We start from the raw sequence: 22,310 nt of genomic DNA, 5'->3' as shown, positions 1-22,310 counted from the left end.
GCAGTCTCACTGAAGATAATAAGGCTGACGATGCGGTTCACAGGTGCCGTATATATATCACGCAACGCGCTTAATTGCCATGTCACCGGATCACGGTAGGCCTATAAATAGGCATGATTTTAAACAAGCTTCGGATGCCGGTCGCTTGCGATGGTGATTCCCATAGCGTTCTTCTAACGCAACGTGGAGTTAACTTTGAAAGGGAACAGCTTTCACACTTCTCCAAACTTACTGAACTCTGGAGGGTAATCAGCTCCACATCCAGAAAAAACCCAACACCTCTCCCTTCCTGCCTTTCACTCTATAGCAGTGGACTTCATAAAGTGTATAAAGCCTATAATGCAGCCAATACAAGCTGAAATAAATACACACTCACATTAATACTGAGACGAGAACAATTTGATATGTTTTGTCTTTCCTGCCCATAAACTATATTTGTAGTTTGTGGATGCAAATAGAGGTTTCATCAGGAGTGAGATCTTGCAGAACTAAAAAAAAAAAGTGTTGTGAGCAGGTGATCAGATATGAAGCCCATAGGTCATGTTTATTAATGTGGGAGGATTGTTATTTATGGTAGTAGAGGAAGACTAGATAGATACCATGTAGACATAAAGGTAGTCATGTAGACCAGGCCAAATAGTAGATCTTTTCTTTTAATGAACACTAAGCACAAACACATCACATGTTGCATTCCCTTAGCCTCTTCTTTCTCATTATTGTTGAAGGTATTTTAATATTGCATCCAATCTCCTTATAGCTCCCTCCATATTTAAGACAGGACACAACATTCTCCTCCACATAAGTGCTGTATGATTCTACTGTATGGAACAAGCAACTAATACTTTAATTAAAGATTAACTGACAGCATTAAACTGAACATGTTGCGTGCACACAGATCAATTAAAGATCATTCGAGCTATAGTCACTATGACAACAATCATTCAGCATCACTACCTGTAAGATTAAGTCCAGCACTTCCATAGTGATAACTCACTGTAATTAACAAACCTGAATAATAAAAACATCTGAAGGCAAACTCATCCAGTGTTACAAACTGTAGTGTGTCCAGCCCTGTCACATTCAACACCCGTAACACGTCTTATTCACTATTAACACTTGATCCTAGTTTAAGTCTTTTAAGCAGCCAGGTGGTTTACCAGTTCTCCCTCTCCTCCTGGGAGTGTGGATTGACGTTTGGTCTGTCTCCTACAGCAGAAGTGTTTCAGCTCCATCTGGAAAATGACTGAACCGTGACCCATTCCATTTCTTTCCATCACTAAGTATGAAAGTGCTTGGTCCAATTTGCCTCTGAACAGACAGGGGATCAGTGACCTTTGACCTCTGCCTTCGAGTACATGATCAGGCCTCCAAACTCTCACCTGATGTCCAGTCTTGATTACAAGCTCCTTTGCTCCTCTCCGTGTATCAGTGTATGTTTTGTATTCTGTCTGTTTCTCCCTAACAATGTCCTTGACCTGTGAGAATTTGTAACTTTTCTCCCCCACAGGAAAAATGTCCACCTTTGTTCTCCTCCTGTGATTGTGCGGTAGCTCTGATGGGGAGACACCTGGGGTTGAGGTAGGAGTAGAATGAAAGGGTATGAGATAATCACACTCTTTCACAACTCAAAGAGCTTTCCTATGCTAATCAGGACTGTGCTAATAATGCTAATCACATTTCATCTGGAATAACTTCATGTCTAAATGCTAAAGTGATAATTTAACTAAATTCATTTATACATACACAATGTCATGACCTTTAATATTGTTCACTGTTAAAATTCACACCATGTTTTAGTTTTAGTTACATTTTAGTTAAAATGTAAACACTATAAAGTTACATGCACACTTTCTTATTAACTGCTGTATGTAACATCTTTTAGTAAAAAGAAAGAATGAAAGTAACATTTTCTACTGTAAACCTTTCTAGTGTCTACATCTTAAATAATACAGATGAGCGTTTCCCCCCAAGTGTCTGATGATTACCGTAAAACCCCGTATATACGCTCACTCCAGGTTCTACCTTAGACAAATGATTTGTGAAAGGACCATACTGAAACTGTACTGCGTCCCCCTCCCCCACAGCGGGATTACACATTATTCCTCTTTGGGGTTGTTAGATCTGCTGACCTAAAAGCACTTCATTAAACTTCTTCTATCAGAGAGGTTCCAGCACACAGGACTGATAGAGCTCCAGTACATCATATCTGTAAAGTCATGTGACTCATCACAGCATCAGAATAGACCAGAATTCACTGTGAGCTTCACATCTCATTACAGCTAATAGACCAATCAAATCAGTCCACAGCTTCAAAACATCCAATCAGGCGTGAGTCTGGACCTGCTTTTCTACTGAACTCACAAGTTCATTACCTCACTATCACTTTGTCTAAACAGGAACGATGATCACACTCTTTGTCGCGCTTTACTCTCTTTTTTCTCTCTGCACAGCTGGTGAGTAACATTTTGAAAACTTTCATTTAAAATAGTCAAATTTCACATTTAAATCATTTACTGACATTAAACATTAAATATTAAACACTTTTTTACAGGAAAAACTTCTGACATCAAGGAGCTTCATGTGAAAACAGTAAAGCGTGGAGAAGATGTAACTATGGAGTGTAGCATGAGCAAGGGCAAAGACAAAAATAATTTAGCTTGGTACAGACAGAGTTTTGGAAAAGTGCCTCAGTATTTTGTAAGATATTACGGGCAAAGTAATTACACATTTGCAGAGGGATTTAAAGATAGCCGCTTCAGTATGACTGTAAATGACCAGAAGTTTGATCTCAACATTATCGGAACGAGAGAAGATGATGGAGGAGAATATTTCTGTGGAGAAGCGGAGGGAAATAAAATAAAGTTCACATCTGGAACACGTCTGCAATTTGAAGGTAAACAGTTTTACTCTGATAACCTGCTAATTCCAGATCAACACTTTAACCAGAATTATGTGTACATATGCATTAAATGTTGAATATTTCACATTATTCATATTTAGTATCATTTCTGTTTATTTGCTGCTTTTCCAATGTATTTGTAAAGGTGAAGAGATGAAACACTCTCTTACACCTGGAACGGTTAACAACAACACAGATTCTGTTACAGGGTTCAATGAGGGTTCAAAGAGCAGTGATGGAAAAGGTAAGAGTTTTGATCAAATAAACTTCCTTTCACTTTCTATAACAGAATTTTCTGTAGTTAAAACCTTTTCCCTTACTGACTCCATTACTATAAGGTGCTGATGACAAAGGTGTTTTCGGGCTTTGGGAAACGCAGGTCATCAGCGCCTTATTGTAATGGAGTCAGTAAGGGACCATCTAAAAAGTGTATGACCTGGGCAACTGTATAAGATTCTACTAAGTTTATAGTGGTCTACTTAACAGGATATCTAACTTATTGCAGTGTTAGGATACAGTACGGATAAAGAATTTTTTATAGCATATATATATATTATTAATTATATCACACATATAAACTTATTGTGCCATATAAAAATCTTATATAGTTGCCCAAGTCATGCACTTTTTACTGACTGCGCTGATGACCTGCGTTTCCCAAAGCCCGCTTCCGCTTCCGGGCTTTAACGGGAGAAAATTTAAAAATATATTCAGATGTACTGGTTCGATGTCCACTCAATACACATTATTAAGACAATACACATTATGTCCTTTTTGTGTGTTTATTTCTTGAGAAATAGAAGAAAGAAGCTCGAATGTACAGCGAATGTCCAATATAAACCCAACGTTAAGGCGGTTTACAAAACCGAAGATACAGATTACATACGGCTGTTTTTTTTTTTGCTTTTTTTTTTTTTTTTTTACCTGGAACTAAGGGGGAATATATGCAATAAATGTTGAATATTTCACATTATTCATATTTAGTATCATTTCTGTTTATTTGCTGCTTTTCCAATGTATTTGTAAAGGTGAAGAGATGAAACACTGTCCTACACCTGGAACGGTTAACAACAACACAGATTCTGTTACAGGGTCCGATGAGGGTTCAAAGAGCAGTGATGGAAAAGGTAAGAGTTTTGATCAAATAAACTTCCTTTCACTTTCTATAACAGAATTTTCTGTAGTTAAAACCTTTTCCTGTTAATAAATCATCCAATATTTAAAGTTTTTTTCAGTGTTACTCCATTATATATTTCAGCTCCTGATGTTTATTATTTTTTAAACAATTATATTTTTCCATACAGGTTCCAGTTGTCCTGATCAGACGCATGTGCTGGTCTGGCTCTCCATTTTTAGAGTTGGAGTTCTTGCCTTCATGCTTCTTATCTTTCCAATAATCCTGATTGTTTTCAAATTAAGATCAAATTAGAAATTCAGATACAAATGGAAGAAATACTGATTTAAGGAGAAAACAGTGTGTTAGATTTAACTAGAGCTAATTGCTTATATTGTCCGTATATTGGAATGATTTTGGTCTAACTGTAATGTGGAGGTATTTACCAGCCGTACTTACAGCTGCATTTAAGGGCTCCTGAGAGGCGCAGTACAAAATCGTTCTCCCTATTGTCTCGGGGTCTAATCCTGAGCATGCCACAGACATCCGTGGTCGGAAGTCTAAGAGAGCAAAATTGGCCGTGCTCTCTGGGAGGGAGGGACATACTCTCTCTCCCCTGTCAATCACAGCAACACCAGCCAATCATGGGAATCTGTGGGTGTGTTATGCTGCCCCCTGATGGTCAGAAGTTCAAAAAGATGCAGTTATCTGGCTTCACGTGTCTCACAGGAAGCATGTGATAGCCTTCACCCTCCCTGGTTGGTAGCTGCTGTGTGACAGGGGAGACCTAACTGGAGGGCAGGAACTGGCCATGAATAAATTAGGGAGAAATTCAGGGAATTTATTATTTTTTAAAATGCATTAAATTAAATAAAATCTAAAGTGAATTTAAAATGCAGTAGTCCTATTTATTTCTAAAATTTTTCTTCATAAATTCAAAGATAACTTCATATTTTCCACATCACATCAAGCAAATGTTTGAGAGTCCAGGGAAGCGTATTAGGCAGATCACACACTACTAATTAACAAAATGATGTTCCACAGTATGTAATAAAATGAGTCATACTGTAAATGATGTAAATTAAAACTGAAAAGTCGTCTGAACGTTTGAAAGTTGTATAAGCTTTTAATTTAATGACTTGGAAAGAGAAAGAAAGAAAGACATTGCTAGCATGAATTAGCATATTTTGCTAGCATGTTCTAACATGTTGCTAACATGAATTAGCATGTTGCTATTATAAATTTATAAATGAAACAATAAAAATTAATTTATAATTAAAAATATCTATTTTTTGCTCAAACTATGAAAAAAAAAAAAAGACTATGCCATCATGGTAAATTTGTCCAGAGAATTAATTAACACCAGGTCTTAGTCTACATCTAAAGGTCTAAAGGTTCGTTGTACAATGGAAGGTCAGAGACATGGGTTCGATACAAAATAATCGACACTTTATTAAGATTCAATATAATTTTACAACATTAAAATGTTTTGGAGTCCCAATCATCGAACCACTTCAGCAAAAGGCCGAAGCCTAAAACCGTCACACTGATGCCCCAAATATGCTGTAATTGTGTAAAGTCTTAAATAATTAACAAGAAAGAAACAACAACAACAACAAAAAAACAACGTACACACACCCACCCACCCGCACACACACATACATACACACACACACACACACACACACACACACACACATGAGATCATACACACTAGAAGACTACATCTCCCGTAGAAGGTGCATTCAGGCCTACCCTAAGTGAACCACTGCACAAAAGTGCTGCTGGTCCAAATGCACCACACAGGCCACAATTCCAGCACAAAAGAAATACAAACAAAACATAAAAAGCAGACGATGCCCAAACAACCAATACTTTTACAAACAGAAATGCGAATCTCACGTTTAAACAAAACATCCATGTATCAGGTAATACGGAGCTCACCTGCCAAATAAACAAAACAAAAACAGACACAATACCACACCACTCAAAATAATAATGACAGCAGTTAGCAACACAATGAATTCTATTATAAAGACAGCAAATGTAAAACACCAAAATGGTTGCGAACTGGACAGCGACAATTCCTCGCTTGCACACGTTCAATAATACGGGAAGGGGTAACCTCCATTCAACCTAGAAAAGAGCACACATTACTAATCCATGCAGTCTAACGCACCACTACACCCATGCTGAAATATGAAAGCAGGCTTACCCTTCAGTGGAAATTAGTTTGATTTCCCAACAAACATTCCTTGGAAGGTGGTCTTCATTCGCATATTCTTCCAAGACCATAGTCCATTGGCTAGCTAGGGGGATTAAACATTAGCACTCTGAGAATGCAACAACCCTTAAATTAGCCTCCCTGCTAGCGAAACACAGCCCAAAACACTACAAATGAGTATAACCCACCTGAAAATGAGAGCCGTATACAAGGCGGATGAAGAGGATGCACGTTTAAACGTCCATATGGGGGTATGGATAAACATACTGTGCTGACGCTGATACTGCAGTTGCAAACCTAATATATCAAACACATTTACTTACACATGTAAATATTTAGCAAAACAGCTACCTACATGCTCCCTAGCACCTCCCCATTTGTTGCTGCAGGAAGCTCAACCAAAAGGTCAATCAGACATGACGAATGCAGTGCAGTACCCAATAAAACCTTAAATAGGGCATGACTACCACTGATTGGCCCGCACCCTCGTCACTCATCATGGGGAAGAAAAAAGCAACAGTTTGCCTGGTCACACCAGCATGAATTAGCATGTTGCTAGCATGAGTTTTAGCATGTTGCTACCCCAAGTGTTTTATATTGCCAACCTAACTATGGAGCACTCGGTCACAACCCCCTGGAGAAATTAATGCCAGGGCCGAAACCAGGCAAAGACAGCACTAGAGACTAGAGATTAGGTGCTGTCCCAGGCCCAGTGACTCATTCAGCTGTGGCTCAGGTGGTAGAGTGAGCTGTCCACTAATCGTGGGGTTGGCGGCTCGATTCCTGGCCCACATGGCACCATATGCCAAAGTGTCCTTGGGCAAGACACTGAACCGCAAATTGCTCCCAATGGCAAGCTAGTGCCTTGCATGGCATCTCTGCTACAATTGGTGTGTGAATGGGTGAATGAGAATCAGTGGAAAACACTTTGTAAAACCGTTAAGGTTAAAAAAGCGCTATATTAGTATAGACAATTTATTTCTCCCACTGGTCGGGGGAGATGATACATATTAGAATGCTGCCCAGCCGTAGATCTTCCAGATCGTTGCACCACCCTACCATCAACACGAAGAGGAGTAGACTGTGGGGGCACTACTTCGGACTCAACCTCTGGCCAATGTCCACCACCTCTGGGACCACACCCCTAGAGCGAGTTCCGGCCCTGCAGGAAACAACTGAGGCTCACCTACTGTTTATCTCAACCTGTGGTGTCTCAGGCACCAATACAAACAGGTCTCCATCCTCGACCTCCTTGTCCAGAGGTAATACTGGCTTGGGCCTGGCCAATTCAGGTGAATACCCACAGGGTCCTTACCAATATGCCATTTTAATGCTGAACGGTGCACTTGCCTTAATTTACTTAAATCATTCACTGGGGGCACAGATCAAGGATGCTGCCATAGAGACGGCAGAGAGAACGATTGGTCGACGGCGTGGAACGCAGCGAGAACGGTGGATTCAGGACCGGACATGGTCGTTGCTTGATGAAAGACGGGTCAAGAAACGTCAGCGCGATCAAGCAAAGACCGAAGAGGAGCGAAATGAAGCATCGCAGGCGTACCGAGAACTCGACCGCAGGGTCAAGAGGAGTTGCCGAGCAGACAAGAAGGACTGGCTGGACCGGAAGGGCACTGAAGCACAACTGGCTGCGGACCAGGGTGACAGCAGGACTCTTTTTCGTGTGGTCAGAGATCTCACTCGGGCCCGAAGCGGTTCCACTGGGCCGATAAGGGATACAACCGGCAGGATGCTAGTTAGCAAAGAAGAGCAGGACGCGCGTTGGGTGGAACATTTCAAAGACACCCTAAACCAGCCGGCTCCCGTAGCCACGCACGACTTTACAGTCTTTCCTCCTCCCTGTGAGCTGGAAGTGGACATGAGCGACATCATGGATGCTGAGGTCGCTGCAGCGATTCGTCATCTGAAAAACAACAAAGCACCTGGTCTTGACCAAATCTCGGCAGAAATGCTGAAAGCGGGTGGTGATGAAGTTGTACGGGTGCTCACTACGCTGCTCAATGACTGCTGGCAAATGGAACGTGTCCCAAATGACTGGAGACAGGGTGTCATCGTCAAATTACCTAAGAAAGGTAATCTCGCAGACTGTAACAATTGGAGAGGCATCACCCTTCTGTCTGTTCCAGGCAAGGTATTTTGTCTCGTCCTCCTCAAACGGATACTGCGAGCAGTCGATCAGGCTCTACGGGACGAACAGGCCGGGTTTAGAAGCGGTCGGTCGTGCACTGAACAAATCTTTGCTCTTCGAAACATCATTGAACAAAGCTCCGAATATCAGAAACCGCTCTTGGTCAACTTTATAGACTTTAAGAAGGCGTTTGACAGCGTCCACCGGAAATCGCTTTGGAACATCGCACGGCTATATGGCATTCCACAGCGGTTTATCGCCATTTTCCAGAACTTATATCAGGATTCTAGCTGTTGCATCCGGACGGACACAGGTCATACTGCCTTTTTCACCATCGAGACTGGAGTCAGACAGGGCTGCATTCTTTCACCATTCTTTTTCCTCATGATGATGGACTTCGTCATGCGACGAGCACTAACACAGCCAGCGTCTGGAATTCCGTGGACAGGCCAGGGACGCCTGACCGACCTGGAATTCGCCGACGATATTGTGCTATTGGCGCAGAATGGGAAAGTCTTACAGGAGATGACCACTAGCCTGGAGCACGAAGCAGCCAAAGTTGGGTTACGGATCAGCACTGACAAGACCAACGTCATGGCCGTCGGCCGGATGACGCCGGTGCGGATCACGGTGAGCAACCAGCTGATCGAAGAAGTCAAACAGTTCACCTACCTTGGCAGCATTGTGGCTGCGGATGGTGGGACTAACGTGGATGTCAATCGCAGAATCGGCAGAGCATTTGCAGTCTTCCAACAGCTACAACCGATTTGGGCTAGGCGAACTATCCACACCAACAGCAAACTTCGCCTGTTTAATAGCATCATCATCCCAACCGCCATCTATGCATCTGAAACTTGGAAGAGCTCGAGGGCAGTCATCCACAAGCTGAATGTGTTTCAACAACGATGCCTGAGAAGAATACTCGGTGTATCATACCGTGATCGTATTTCAAACGAAGAAATTCTAAGAAGAACAAACTCCCGCAGCCTGGCAGAAATGGTCGTAGAGTAAAGAATGCGCTTTGCAGGACACATTCTACGGATGTCTGACCACCGCCACGCAAAGATCGCGCTGCGCTGGACGCCGCCACGGGGGAAGAGAAGAGTAGGGCGGCCGCGGAATACTTGGCGACGAACATTCATGGAAGATCTACGAGCGCTCGATGTCAAGTGGGAAGATGTGGAAATCGACGCTTCCGACCGAGCCCGCTGGCGAATGCTTGTTGCCCGATGCGCCCCGCTGCGCGGACGGAACTAACTAAACTAACATTCACTGGGGTGATGGAATACACAGGCCCACCAGCCTTAGCAGCTTTCATGATATGGTATACCACTGGGTTACAGAAGTCATGGATATTATGCCAAACTCTCACATTAAAATCCATAAGAAGGACCAACTGGCCCTCCCTTAATGGTACCTCCTGGATATGTTCATCATGTCGAGTCTTACAACATTCTGCAGCAATATTTAGCTGCTCTCTAGCTCCTTCAAAAGCTACCTGCAGCCTATTCTGTTGTTCCAGGACCCACCTATGCACACTTCCAGCTTCGGGCTCCTGAACTCTTCCAAGCAGGAAGTCAACTGGGAGCTACTGCTCCTGCCTAAACATCAAGTATAGGGATTCATCCATACTTTGTTGAGGAGTAGTTCTATACAAAAATATCACCTGTGGAAGGCAAAGAGGCCAATCTCCCTTCTGAGAAGCTCACAGTGACTGCAACAGATCATGCAGTGTCCAGTTGAAGTGCTCACATTGTCCATTCCCCGCCGGGTGATATGGCATAGTGCAGGAGTTCTCAACACCGTGTAGGTGGCAAAGCTGCTGAATGAGATTACCCTCAAAATTCTGGCCCTGATTGGAATGGATACGACTCGGCACTCCGAGCCTACAAAACCACTCAGACACAAGGACCTGTGCCACTGTCTCCACTCACTGATCCCTTGTGGCTACCCCACAGGAGGAAACACATTGGTTATGATCATGACATTCTCAATGTCAGCGCGAGAGGGTTCCAAGGCTGTGAAATCAATGGCCAAAATCACATTTGGCCTAGACTCCATTAGGTGTCCCATTTAACTGCAGGGATGCGGAGCGACATCCTTGGCTGAGTAGGAAGGCGGAGTGTCGTCCTTAGCCACACCAAGAGGCTAAGTGTCGTTCTTCACCGACTCAGCCGGCTGAACTCGGTTGGATGTGTCACCAGGCTTGGGTGTAAGCAGAGCTTGGTTGGCCGTGTCGCCAACCATGAGCGTGAGCAGAACTTGGTTGTCCGTGTCAGCAGACTTGGGCGTGATCAGAACTTGGTTGTCCGTGTCAGTAGACTCGGGCATGATCAGAACCTGGTTGGTCGTGACATCGGTTTCAGGCATGAGCAGAACCTGGTTGGTCATGAAATCGGTTTCAGGCATGAGCAGAAACTGGTTGGTCTTGACGTCAGTTTCAGGCGTGAGCAGAACCTGGTTGGTGATGATGTTGGCTTCAGGCAGGAGCAGAGCCTAGTTGGTCGTGACGTCAGTTTCAGGCGTGAGCAGAACCTGGTTGGTGATGATGTCGGCTTCAGTCATGAGCAGAGCCTGGTTGTTCATGACATCAGTTTCAGGCATGAGCAGAACCTGGTTGGTGATGACGACAGCTTCAGGCATGAGGAGAACTTGGTGAGCAGGTTGGAGCTCAGGATATGAGGTCACCATGTTGACCTTTGGCTGGATCTCTGCAGATGAGACCACCTCATGGATCTCATGCTGGAGCTCTGGGGAGGAGGTCACCATGGTGACCTCCGACTGGGGCTCGGCAGGTTAGACCACCTCGTCGGTCTCAGGTTGGAGCTCGGGAGATGAGGTCGCCATGTTGATCTCTGGCTGGAGCTCTGTAGATGAGACCACCTCATGGATCTCATGCTGGAGCTCTGGGGAGGAGGTCGCCATGTTGACCTCTGGCTAGAGCTCGGCAGGTGAGACCACCTCATGGGTCTCAGGTTGGAGCTCTGTGGAGGGGGTCACCATTATGACCTCCGAATGGGGCTCTGCTGGTAAGACCACCTCGTGGGTCTCATACTGGAGCACTGCAGGTGAGACCACCTTGAGAGAGGCTCCAGCATGAAACCAATGAGCTTGTCTCATTCTTGATCTCCAGCATAAAGTCAAGTTCCTGTCTGAGGTCGAAGAGACGGCCTCCCAAGCCGCATTCCTGTCCGAGGTCGAAGACATGGCCTCCCAAGACACGTTCCTGTCCGAGGTCGAAGAGACGGCCTCCCAAGACGCGTTCCTGTGTTTTTTGGTGCTTCGTGAGAAGCGGCCTTGGGGGTGGGGGTAAGGGGTGTTTCTGTCACATCACAGCAAAACAGTGACTCCATTTCCCACAATACACCATGAACTACAAACATGGCCAAAGAGGACTACACTTCCCACACATGCACACGATCACCTTCTCCGGAATTCTAATCACACACACCTGTTTGTTTATCCTGTTTACTGAATGCTGACCATTTGCCTGTTTTGACCACGCAATTGTTCCATGATTTGGATTTGTCTGCCTATATCTCATATAATAAAACTCTGATCTGCATTTGCATCCGTCCTCAACCTCCTCACGTGACATAGACAGTACTGTGCAAAAGTCTTAGGTACCCTAAACAAAGTCTGTGTTAGTTATTTTTTTTTTACGATGTCTGAGTCATTAAAATAAAACTTTTCCCAAAAAAAATTGTAATGTAACAGATAAAAGTTGGTATCCACTGAGTGATGAGTAAGTGGACCATGTTTCTGGTGGTTTTCATCATTTTCATAGAATTGAGGAGCGGATGCTGGCAGGAGGCCTTGGCACATGAAGCAAAACCTAGACTCTCTCTCAAATGGAGCATGTTAATCAGAATGTTCACATGCACATGTGCTTAGCATATCTGTATGATATTTTGGTCAATGCCAAATTAAAACAGAAGTAAAAGGCAAGACTTCTACTCCATAACCAAATTGAACTTCAAAAACTTTTTTCCTTTAATACATTTATATATATATATATATATATATATATATATATATATATATATATATATATATATATATATATATATATATTATATATAGGTTTGAGTAAAATTACTCAACGGTGAAACGACGGACTTCATACTTCATTAAATGACAGACTTCTTACTTCCCACATCACATCATGCACATGTGTACTACTTTTACATTTTATTATTGAGGGAGATTCCAGGGAGGCGTGTTAGGTACAGCGATAACGGACATGTTCCTCATTTGTATTTATTCACTGCTAAATATGAAAATCTTAACTAGTCACACACAACAAATGACCAAAATGATGTAATATGTCATTCATAGATTTTTTTATTAAAGTTTTCAATGTAAATTATGTAAAATAAAAACAAATGCAAATATAAATGAAACCTTGGCACTTAATCAGTCATTATTACACATTTTTAATCTGTATTAAAATTTACTATCTGGAGTTTAATTTCAGATTAAGCAGTCAAATAATCAAAACGGTAACCACACATCTTTATATTCAGCCTTCTTTCACTTAAAAGTCCTTAATATTTATAAAAACATAAATAATGCGTAAACCTGCACTGTAGTTACTGATGTACTGACTAGAAATTTAGGAAATATGTTTTATCTCATTTACAGTAATTACATTATACACAGATTTATCCCCTTAAACCTCCCATGTTACAACACAGAAAAAAAGAGTCAATATAACAGAATATAATGGAATTATATAATAGGATATAATTTAAATAGGATCTGATCAAAGTTAATGAAAGACCAATGACAGCATTACAAAGACTGTAATCGTGTAAGTATATAACTTTTTGATCACAAATAAAAAGAAGCTTCAGTCTTAATCAACTAAAGCAAACTAGTATAGTCATGATTTTAGCAGTCACCATGGAAACAGCTCGATTAACAGCAATAAATCTCACTAGTTTTAGTCTGATTAAAATATGACACTGCCGTCTCCAAAACGAGTAAATAATTACACTTTGTTTGTGTTTCAATTCTGAAGTCACTTTATCTATTTTATTTTAACTTGTGCATAAACGTCTTCATGGCTCTTGTCTCTGGATGCTCTGGAGGATGAAGGTTTCTTAGCAAAACTCACAGCTGCATAGTTCAAGACATCTTCATCATCAGCCTGATAAAGAACAAGAGCCGTTTATAAACCAGAGCGGATTAAAAGATTCACAAAGTTATTATTGACTGTATTTTGTAAGGTGATGTCAGTTATAATCCTACATGTCCTGTAGACTCGAGGACAGATCTGTATTTATTTAAAGAAAATCAATACACATGATAAAACACTGGATTACCTGATTTGTGTTATCTGGATGGTCGCTGGAAGCCCCTTTATACAACAATAATAAATATCAGTAACGATTAACTGTAATAAGTGTTTTTGTGATGAAAATTCATTTTTTAAAATAATAATAATTACAGTAAACAAACCTTTTCTTTGTTTTTTAAGTAAAACTCCAACCAGAACCATGATCACAATAACAGATATTATGTTGGAGGTTGTTAAGACAAAATCAATCCAATTATTTTCTGAAAAGATAAAAAGCATCATTTGGATCAGTATCACTATAACTGTCTCTGAGTTATCAACAGGACTTTTAGGTCCTCAAATGTCTTACCTTCTATTTGAATTACTTTCACTTTAGTTCCATTCCCAAAGAGGATTTGTCCACACGCAGCCACAGCACAGTAGAACGTTCCATTATCAGAGGTTGGGAGGTTCCTCTTGGGGAGAGTGTAGACACAGCTCTGCGTAGGAGAACCAGCCTCAGAGCTCTTCTTACACTCATCACTGCCGTCTCCATGAGTGTAAATGATTCCTGGATGAGATTCTCCTGAGCCGTGTCTGAACCAGTACACACTCTGTCCTTCACAGCTTGAAGTAAACGCTTGTACTGAACACTGGAGTGTGAGCGACTCTCCGTTCTCCATCACCGTGACAGTCGGAGGATGTTGTTTCATCTCCTCAGCTTTAACATCAATTAGTAAAAATAATACTATAAATAACGAGTGGTGTGACATGATAGAGAATTCTAGATAAAGTGTTGATCTGGAATTAGATCGAGTTCAGGAGCAGGATATCAGAGTAAAACTGTTTACCTTCAACAACCAAAACGGTTCCAGATGCAAAGTATAGTGAAGAATTCAGCTCTTCTGCACAGAAATAGGTTCCTGAATCCTCTTCTTTGATTTCTTTGATGTTGAGATGAAACAGTTTATCTACACTAGTACTGAAGCGTCCATCATTAAATCCTGCACCGTATCTGTTCGTCTTCTCCACCGGTTTAACAATAAACTGAGGTAATTTTCCAAAACTCTGTTTGAACCAAACTAATTTATTTTTGTCACCGTTAAAGTCGTCACATTTTATAGTTACATTTTCTCCACGCTTTACTTTTTGAACTTGAAGATCCTTGACATCAGAAGTTTTCACTGAAACAAAATCAGTGTTTAAGGTTTAATGATGTCATTAAATAAGATCAATATGCAGTGAAAGTATTTCAGATTAAAATATTCTAAATGTCACTCACCAGTTATGACGAGAGAAAGAGCGACAAAGAGTGTGATCATCGTTCCTGTTCAGACAAAGTGATAGTGAGGTAATGAACTTGTGAGTTCAGTAGAAAACCAGGTTCAGAGTCTCCCCTGATTGGATGGTTTGAAGCTGTGGACTGATTTGATTGGTCCAGTATCTGTAATGAGATGTAAAGTCTCAGTAAAAAAGGCTGTATGTAGTCTACAGATAGTCGTGATGGGAAATGACGCAGCACTACATCAGCACTTTCAGCTGCACTGAACTTGTTAAAGTGTTTAAAGAACTGAGGAGGGAGATTAAATCCAGATTCAGTGATGTGATGTCGTAGAAGGAGATTTTCTTCTTGAACTATATGTAATTGTTTTTATCCCAATCCTGCTGACTTTTGAAGGAATTCTGACCAATCCTACTCTTACTCAGTTAATGTTTTATCTGAACCTGTCCACAATATTTTCTAATCACTTTAGTCTATTTCCCACAATATAATAGATTTTTACACTGTAGAGACCCTGACAAGGATAAAGCATTTACTCCCAAGTGAACGTTCTTTGTCCTGTGAGCTTCATATCTCTCACTCCTGCAACTTTTCTGTTGGGTTCAGCAGGATTCCAGTCCCAATGCAACCTCTAGTTTACAACCACAAGCTACAAATATAACGTGTGGGCAGGAAAGACAACACGTGTCTACTTGGCCTTGTGTCAGTATTAAAGTGGGTGTGTTTTTATTTCACCTTGTATTGCCTGCATATTGGGATAAACTTTATGTAGTCCACTGTTATAGAGTGTAAGGTGGGAAGGGAGAGGTGTACTTTCACAGCACTGGAGCAGTTTGGCTCAGCATCAGCCTCCATGGCTAAAAATCTTCTTACATCAGAATGACTTCTCTTTTGCAGGTTTTCCTGCATGATGACATGCCGTGCTTCCAGAAACTGCTGTTCTTCATCACCTGAGAAGAAAAGGATGAACCTAATGGCTACCATTTTGCAAACCTGTGTGTACAAAAGTGACGTATGGAACTGCACAATCGATCCACGGTTCAGAAGGAATTCTTCAATGTGAAGGCAAACCTGTGATTTTCATCCCCGCCCCCAAACGGGACCAGAAACATTCTGAATGTGGACTCAAGTATTCGATCCAAACGCTCTTAATGCATGTGAAGAAGTGTTACTGGCTGCAGCAGCGCTCTGTCACATCACATGGTTTCAGTTTAACAGAAATAGCATTGTGGTTTCAAGCCTCAGATAGATGAGTGTTTTAGCCAGCAGCTCACACGGACTTATTTTGTGTCACTTCAACAGTCCAAATGTCTTTATATTACAATCTCAGGCTAAAACACAAAAGAGATGAAACTCATTGATGATAATGTCTCTGATAAATCTGATGTACAGACTGTGCTAGAGACTGAGCTCGATCTCTGTGAGGACTTGTCCACTTTAAAACACAAAACGTTTTAAAAACAAGAAAGAAAGGGTATTAATTAAAGAATATTCTCACACTATATGATTATTAAATGATGAAGCTGTAAAACATGTCTAGACTTATGCATGCAAAACGTTTAGACAAAGTGCTGCTGCAGTCTATGAGTCCGGCAGTTTCAGCACCTTTGATGTGGTAAAAACCTTAATGGCCTCACGCTGGTGTTTGGCTTGAGACGTTTGTCCTCTAGTTTCCATCTCACACCAGAGAGTGTGTGTCAGTGTTAATGGAAACAGCACTGTGGTTTAAAGTGAGAGATATAAAGTAAAGAGTTTGATTCTTTCTTTATCAGGGCTGTAAGAGATGTAAGACTTTTATAAATCCAGTGGTTCTGATCAAGATGGTGGTTCTGTAGCACGCAGCAGCTACTTCAGGACCAGAAATATGGTGCATTGTTACGTGTAGTCCAAACCACCACCAAAGAGATCAGGACCAGGTTTTATCAAAAGTTATATTATGTTATATGTATTTTTAGGATACGCTGTTTGTACGCACACGCACACGCACACACACACACACACACACACACACACACACACACACACACACACACAGTAAAGCCTGGTTTAAACTTCTGTGTTAATGTGTATTTGCGTCTTTGTGTTTGTGAACATAAACATTACAATTTATGAATATTATATAACATAAAAGCTAAATGAAAGAACAAACACAAATAATAGATAAATAAATTCCACCTGTAATTTAAATAAAACTGAAAAGCCTTAGCAAAGTAACTGTGGCGGTGGGGGCGTGGTCGAGCTTCAGCTGTGGATGGAGAGGAGGCGGGTCTAACCGACAGTCTAATTATTTGTGTCTATTTGAGATTTTTTAAACCTGCAAGTAAGAGAAAGAGACAGAGCACGAGACCCCCCCCCCACACACACACACGCACACACCCAGACACAATCACAAGTACACAAGCAAATGCCAAGAAGTGTGAACTTGAACCTAACAGAGAAAAAGGCGTGAGTTTTCTGTTTGTTGTTTTGAAAGTGCACTGAAAAGCGCGGCCTGAATAATCGTGAACCCGGAGATCAGTTAAGATTCCGGCTGCCTCTCGAGTCTTCCTCCACACCCTCACACACTGGGTCACTTTGTCTAAACCTTCTGAATAAATAATTTTGGACTTGTTTTATACAGGTTAATCATTACATGATTCAAATCTACCCAAAGGTGTGAGATTATACTTGAATTAATCCCAGTTCTGTCTCTGTTGTTATGTCCTTTAGGGTGGATAACAGGCCTCACACAGATAGAGCACAGTCTCTAGCACAGTTTGAATAAATAGTGCTCTCGACATTCTACATGATCTTTTTAGAGACATTTTTATGAATGAACTCCAGCTCTTTTGTGTTTTAGCCTGAGATTCTAACATGAAGACATTTGGACTGTTGAAGTGACCCAAAAGAAGTCAGTGTGAGCTGCTGATTAAAACACTCAGTCTCAGAAACTCAGAAACCACAATGCTATTTCTGTTCAACTGAAACAACTGCATGATGTGAGAGAGCGCTGCTGCAGCCAGTAACACTTCTACAAATGTGTTAAGAGCGTTCTCACACTTGGACTGAACACTCGAGTCCACTCTCATGACTGCTTCTAGGCTTGTTTGTGGGCGGGGCTTATAATCACAGGTTTGCTGTCACACAGAGGAATTAATTCTGAGCCATGGATCACTTCTGCAATTCCATACCTCACTTATGTGTATGCAGCTCTGCTGGAGGTTCATCCTTTTATTGTTTTTATTAGTTTCATTTGGTTCCAGCACTCAAGCAGCATGTCATCATGGAGGAAAACCTGCAAACGAGGAGCTGTTCTGGTGTAAGAAGATTTTAGACACACTTTAAGTAAAGATTAACTGACAGCATTAAACTGAACATGTTGCATCCACACAGATCAATTAAAGATCATATGAGGTACAGTCACTATGGAAACAATCATTCAGCATCACTACCTGTAAGATTAAGTCCAGCACTTCCATAGTGATAACTCACTGTAATTAACAAACCTGAATAATAAAGACATCTGAAAGCAAACTCATCCAGTGTTACAAACTGTAGTGTGTCCAGCCCTGTCACATTCAACACCCGTAACACGCCTTTTTCACTATTAACACTTGATCCTAGTTTAAGTCTTTTAAGCAGCCAGGTGGTTTACCAGTTCTCCCTCTCCTCCTGAGAGTGTGGATTGACATTTGGTCCGTTTCCTCCAGCAGAAGAGTTTCAGCTCCATCTGGAAAATGACTGAGCCGTGACCCATTCCATTTCATTCCATCACTAAGTATGAAAGTGCTTGTTCCAATTTGCCTCTGAACAGACAGGAGTGACCTTTGACCTCTGCCTTTGAGTACATGTTCAGGCCTCCAAACTCTCACCTGATGTCCCGTCTTGATTACAAGCTCCTTTGCTCCTCTCCGTGTATCAGTGTATGTTTTGTATTTTGTCTGTTTCTCCCTAACAATGTCCTTGACCTGTGAGAATTTGTCACTTTTCTTCCCCACAGGAAAAATGTCCACCTTTGTTCTCCTCCTGTGATTGTGCAGTAGCTCTGATGGGGAGACACCGGTGGTTGAGGTAGGAGTAGAATGAAAGGGTATGAGATAATCACACTCTTTCACAACTCAAAGAGCTTTCCTATGCTAATCAGTACTGTGCTAATAATGCTAATCACATTTCATCTGGAATAACTTCATGTCTAAATGCTAAAGTGATAATTTAACTAAATTCATTTATACATACACAATGTCATGACCTTTAATATTGTTCACTGTTAAAATTCACACCATGTTTTAGTTTTAGTTACATTTTAGTTAAAATGTAAACACTATAAAGTTACATGCACACTTTCTTATTAACTGCTGTATGTAACATCTTTTAGTAAAAAGAAAGAATGAAAGTAACATTTTCTACTGTAAACCTTTCTAGTGTCTACATCTTAAATAATACAGATGTGCTTTTCCCCCAAAGTGTCTGATGATTACCGTAAAACCCCGTATATACGCTCACTCCAGGTTCTACCTTAGACAAATGATTTGTGAAAGGACCATACTGAAACTGTACTGCGTCCCCCTCCCCCACAGCGGGATTACACATTATTCCTCTTTGGGGTTGTTAGATCTGCTGACCTAAAAGCACTTCATTAAACTTCTTCTATCAGAGAGGTTCCAGCACACAGGACTGATAGAGCTCCAGTACATCATATCTGTAAAGTCATGTGACTCATCACAGCATCAGAATAGACAAGAATTCACTGTGAGCTTCACATCTCATTACAGCTAATGGACCAATCAAATCAGTCCACAGCTTCAAAACATCCAATCAGGCGTGAGTCTGGACCTGCTTTTCTACTGAACTCACAAGTTCATTACCTCACTATCACTTTGTCTAAACAGGAACGATGATCACACTCTTTGTCGCGCTTTACTCTCTTTTTTCTCTCTGCACAGCTGGTGAGTAACATTTTGAAAACTTTCATTTAAAATAGTCAAATTTCATATTTAAATCATTTACTGACATTAAACATTAAATATTAAACACTTTTTTAAAGGAAAAACTGCTGAGATCAAGGAGCTTCATGTGAAAACAGTAAAGCGTGGAGAAGATGTAACTATGGAGTGTAGCATGAGCAAGGACAAAAACAAAAATAATTTAGCTTGGTACAGACAGAGTTTTGGAAAAGTGCCTCAGTATTTTGTAAGACGTTACGGGCAAAGTAATTACACATTTGCAGAGGGATTTAAAGATAGCCGCTTCAGTATGACTGTAAATGACCAGAAGTTTGATCTCAACATTATCGGAACGAGAGAAGATGATGGAGGAGAATATTTCTGTGGAGATGTGGAGGGAATTACAATAAAGTTCACATCTGGAACACGTCTGCAATTTGAAGGTAAACAGTTTTACTCTGATAACCTGCTAATTCCAGATCAACACTTTAACCAGAATTATGTGTACATATGCATTAAATGTTGAATATTTCACATTATTCATATTTAGTATCATTTCTGTTTATTTGCTGCTTTTCCAATGTATTTGTAAAGGTGAAGAGATGAAACACTGTCCTACACCTGGAACGGTTAACAACAACACAGATTCTGTTACAGGGTCCAATGAGGGTTCAAAGAGCAGTGATGGAAAAGGTAAGAGTTTTGATCAAATAAACTTCCTTTCACTTTCTATAACAGAATTTTCTGTAGTTAAAACCTTTTCCCTTACTGACTCCATTACTATAAGGCGCTGATGACAAAGGTGTTTTCGGGCTTTGGGAAACGCAGGTCATCAGCGCCTTATTGTAATGGAGTCAGTAAGGGACCATCTAAAAAGTGTATGACCTGGGCAACTGTATAAGATTCTACTAAGTTTATAGTGGTCTACTTAACAGGATATCTAACTTATTGCAGTGTTAGGATACAGTACGGATAAAGAATTTTTCATAGCATATATATATATATATTATTAATTATACCACACATATAAACTTATTGTGCCATATAAAAATCTTATATAGTTGCCCAAGTCATGCACTTTTTACTGACTGTGCTGATGACCTGCGTTTCCCAAAGTCCGCTTCCGCTTCCGGGCTTCAACGGGAGAAAATTTAAAAATATATTCAGATGTACTGGTTCGATGTCCACTCAATACACATTATTAAGACAGTACACATTATGTCCTTTTTGTGTGTTTATTTCTTGAGAAATAGAAGAAAGAAGCTCGAATGTACAGCGAATGTCCAATATAAACCCAACTTTAAGGCGGTTTACAAAACCGAGGATACGGATTACACACGGCTGTTTTTTTTTACCTTTTTTTTTTTTTTTTTACCTGGAACTAAGGGGGAATATATGCAATAAATGTTGAATATTTCACATTATTCATATTTAGTATCATTTCTGTTTATTTGCTGCTTTTCCAATGTATTTGTAAAGGTGAAGAGATGAAACACTGTCCTACACCTGGAACGGTTAACAACAACACAGATTCTGTTACACGCCAGGATTCAAACTGCAGCCATGGAGAAGGTAAGAGTTTTGATCAAATAAACTTCCTTTCACTTTCTATAACAGAAATTTCTGTACTTAAAATCTTTTCCTGTTAATAAATCATCCAATATTTATACAAGTTGTTCATTTTCATCATTTCAGGAGACAACTTTTGGATTATTGTCTTAACGACCTCCATTATAATATCTCTTATTGTAATCGTGTTTCTGCTTGGAGTTTTATATAAAAATCAGAGAGAAGGTTTGTTTACTTTTATTATTATTATTATTATTATTATTATTATTATTATTATTTATAGAGTTACTGTATAAATTTGTCACCAAAATGTGAATCCTTTCTACATTTAAACTTTACTTATGTGTATTATTGTTCAGGTGCTTCATCAAGAAACCATCAAACTCCCACCAATCAGGTAATCCAGTCTTCTATTAATTGTGATTCTATTCTGTTAAATAAATCCACATCTGACCTACAATCCACAATGCACAGAGAATTCGAATAGACAACTATTTACACAATAACGGCTCTTGTTCTTTATCAGGCTGATGATGAAGATGTCTTGAACTATGCAGCTGTGAGTTTTGCTAAGAAACCTTCATCCTCCAGAACATCCAGAGACAAGAGCCATGAAGACGTTTATGCACAAGTTAAAATAAAATAGATAAAGACAAATGACTTCAGACTTGAAACACAACCAAAATGTAAGTTTTTTTGATGTTTCCATGGTGACTCCTAACATCATTCATCCACTGATTTGCTTCACTTGATGGATGAAGCTTTAAAAAATATTTCTGATCAAAATCCTACATCCTGCTGTTTTTTTCTTTCTTGAATGAAAGTCTTATATTTGGGATTTTTTTTCTCAGCATTTTCTCTTGCACATGATTT

General features: G+C 40.5%; 2 protein-coding genes and 1 gene segment (V, D, J or C); 2 read left to right on the top strand and 1 right to left on the bottom strand.

The window, feature by feature from the left end:
- The first annotated feature begins 1,510 nt into the window (after window positions 1-1,510).
- Window positions 1,511-4,838, top strand: LOC128601517 (immunoglobulin lambda variable 4-60-like). The segment is given in 4 exon segments: window positions 1,511-2,453; window positions 2,552-2,893; window positions 3,928-4,026; window positions 4,204-4,838. Coding segments are annotated over 4 exon segments (618 nt in total).
- A 7,952-nt stretch (window positions 4,839-12,790) lies between these two features.
- On the bottom strand, window positions 12,791-16,027 carry LOC128601494 (immunoglobulin alpha-2 heavy chain-like). The gene is made up of 6 exons (XM_053614753.1): window positions 14,947-16,027; window positions 14,516-14,848; window positions 14,035-14,385; window positions 13,847-13,945; window positions 13,711-13,745; window positions 12,791-13,535 (listed from the first exon to the last, which is right to left on the bottom strand). Exons 1-6 carry the CDS (start codon window positions 14,984-14,986, stop codon window positions 13,416-13,418), a joined length of 978 nt encoding a protein of 325 aa, XP_053470728.1. The 5' UTR covers window positions 14,987-16,027; the 3' UTR covers window positions 12,791-13,415.
- A 3,956-nt stretch (window positions 16,028-19,983) lies between these two features.
- Window positions 19,984-22,083, top strand: LOC128601613 (uncharacterized). The gene is made up of 6 exons (XM_053614921.1): window positions 19,984-20,311; window positions 20,463-20,561; window positions 21,348-21,440; window positions 21,564-21,662; window positions 21,797-21,834; window positions 21,964-22,083. Exons 1-6 carry the CDS (start codon window positions 20,032-20,034, stop codon window positions 22,081-22,083), a joined length of 729 nt encoding a protein of 242 aa, XP_053470896.1. The 5' UTR covers window positions 19,984-20,031.
- Window positions 22,084-22,310: the final 227 nt, after the last annotated feature.

This window comes from Ictalurus furcatus, chromosome 25 (genome assembly GCF_023375685.1).
Source record: "Ictalurus furcatus strain D&B chromosome 25, Billie_1.0, whole genome shotgun sequence".
NCBI classification, from domain to species: domain Eukaryota; kingdom Metazoa; phylum Chordata; class Actinopteri; order Siluriformes; family Ictaluridae; genus Ictalurus; species Ictalurus furcatus.
This window is presented reverse-complemented; position numbering and strand designations above follow the sequence as displayed.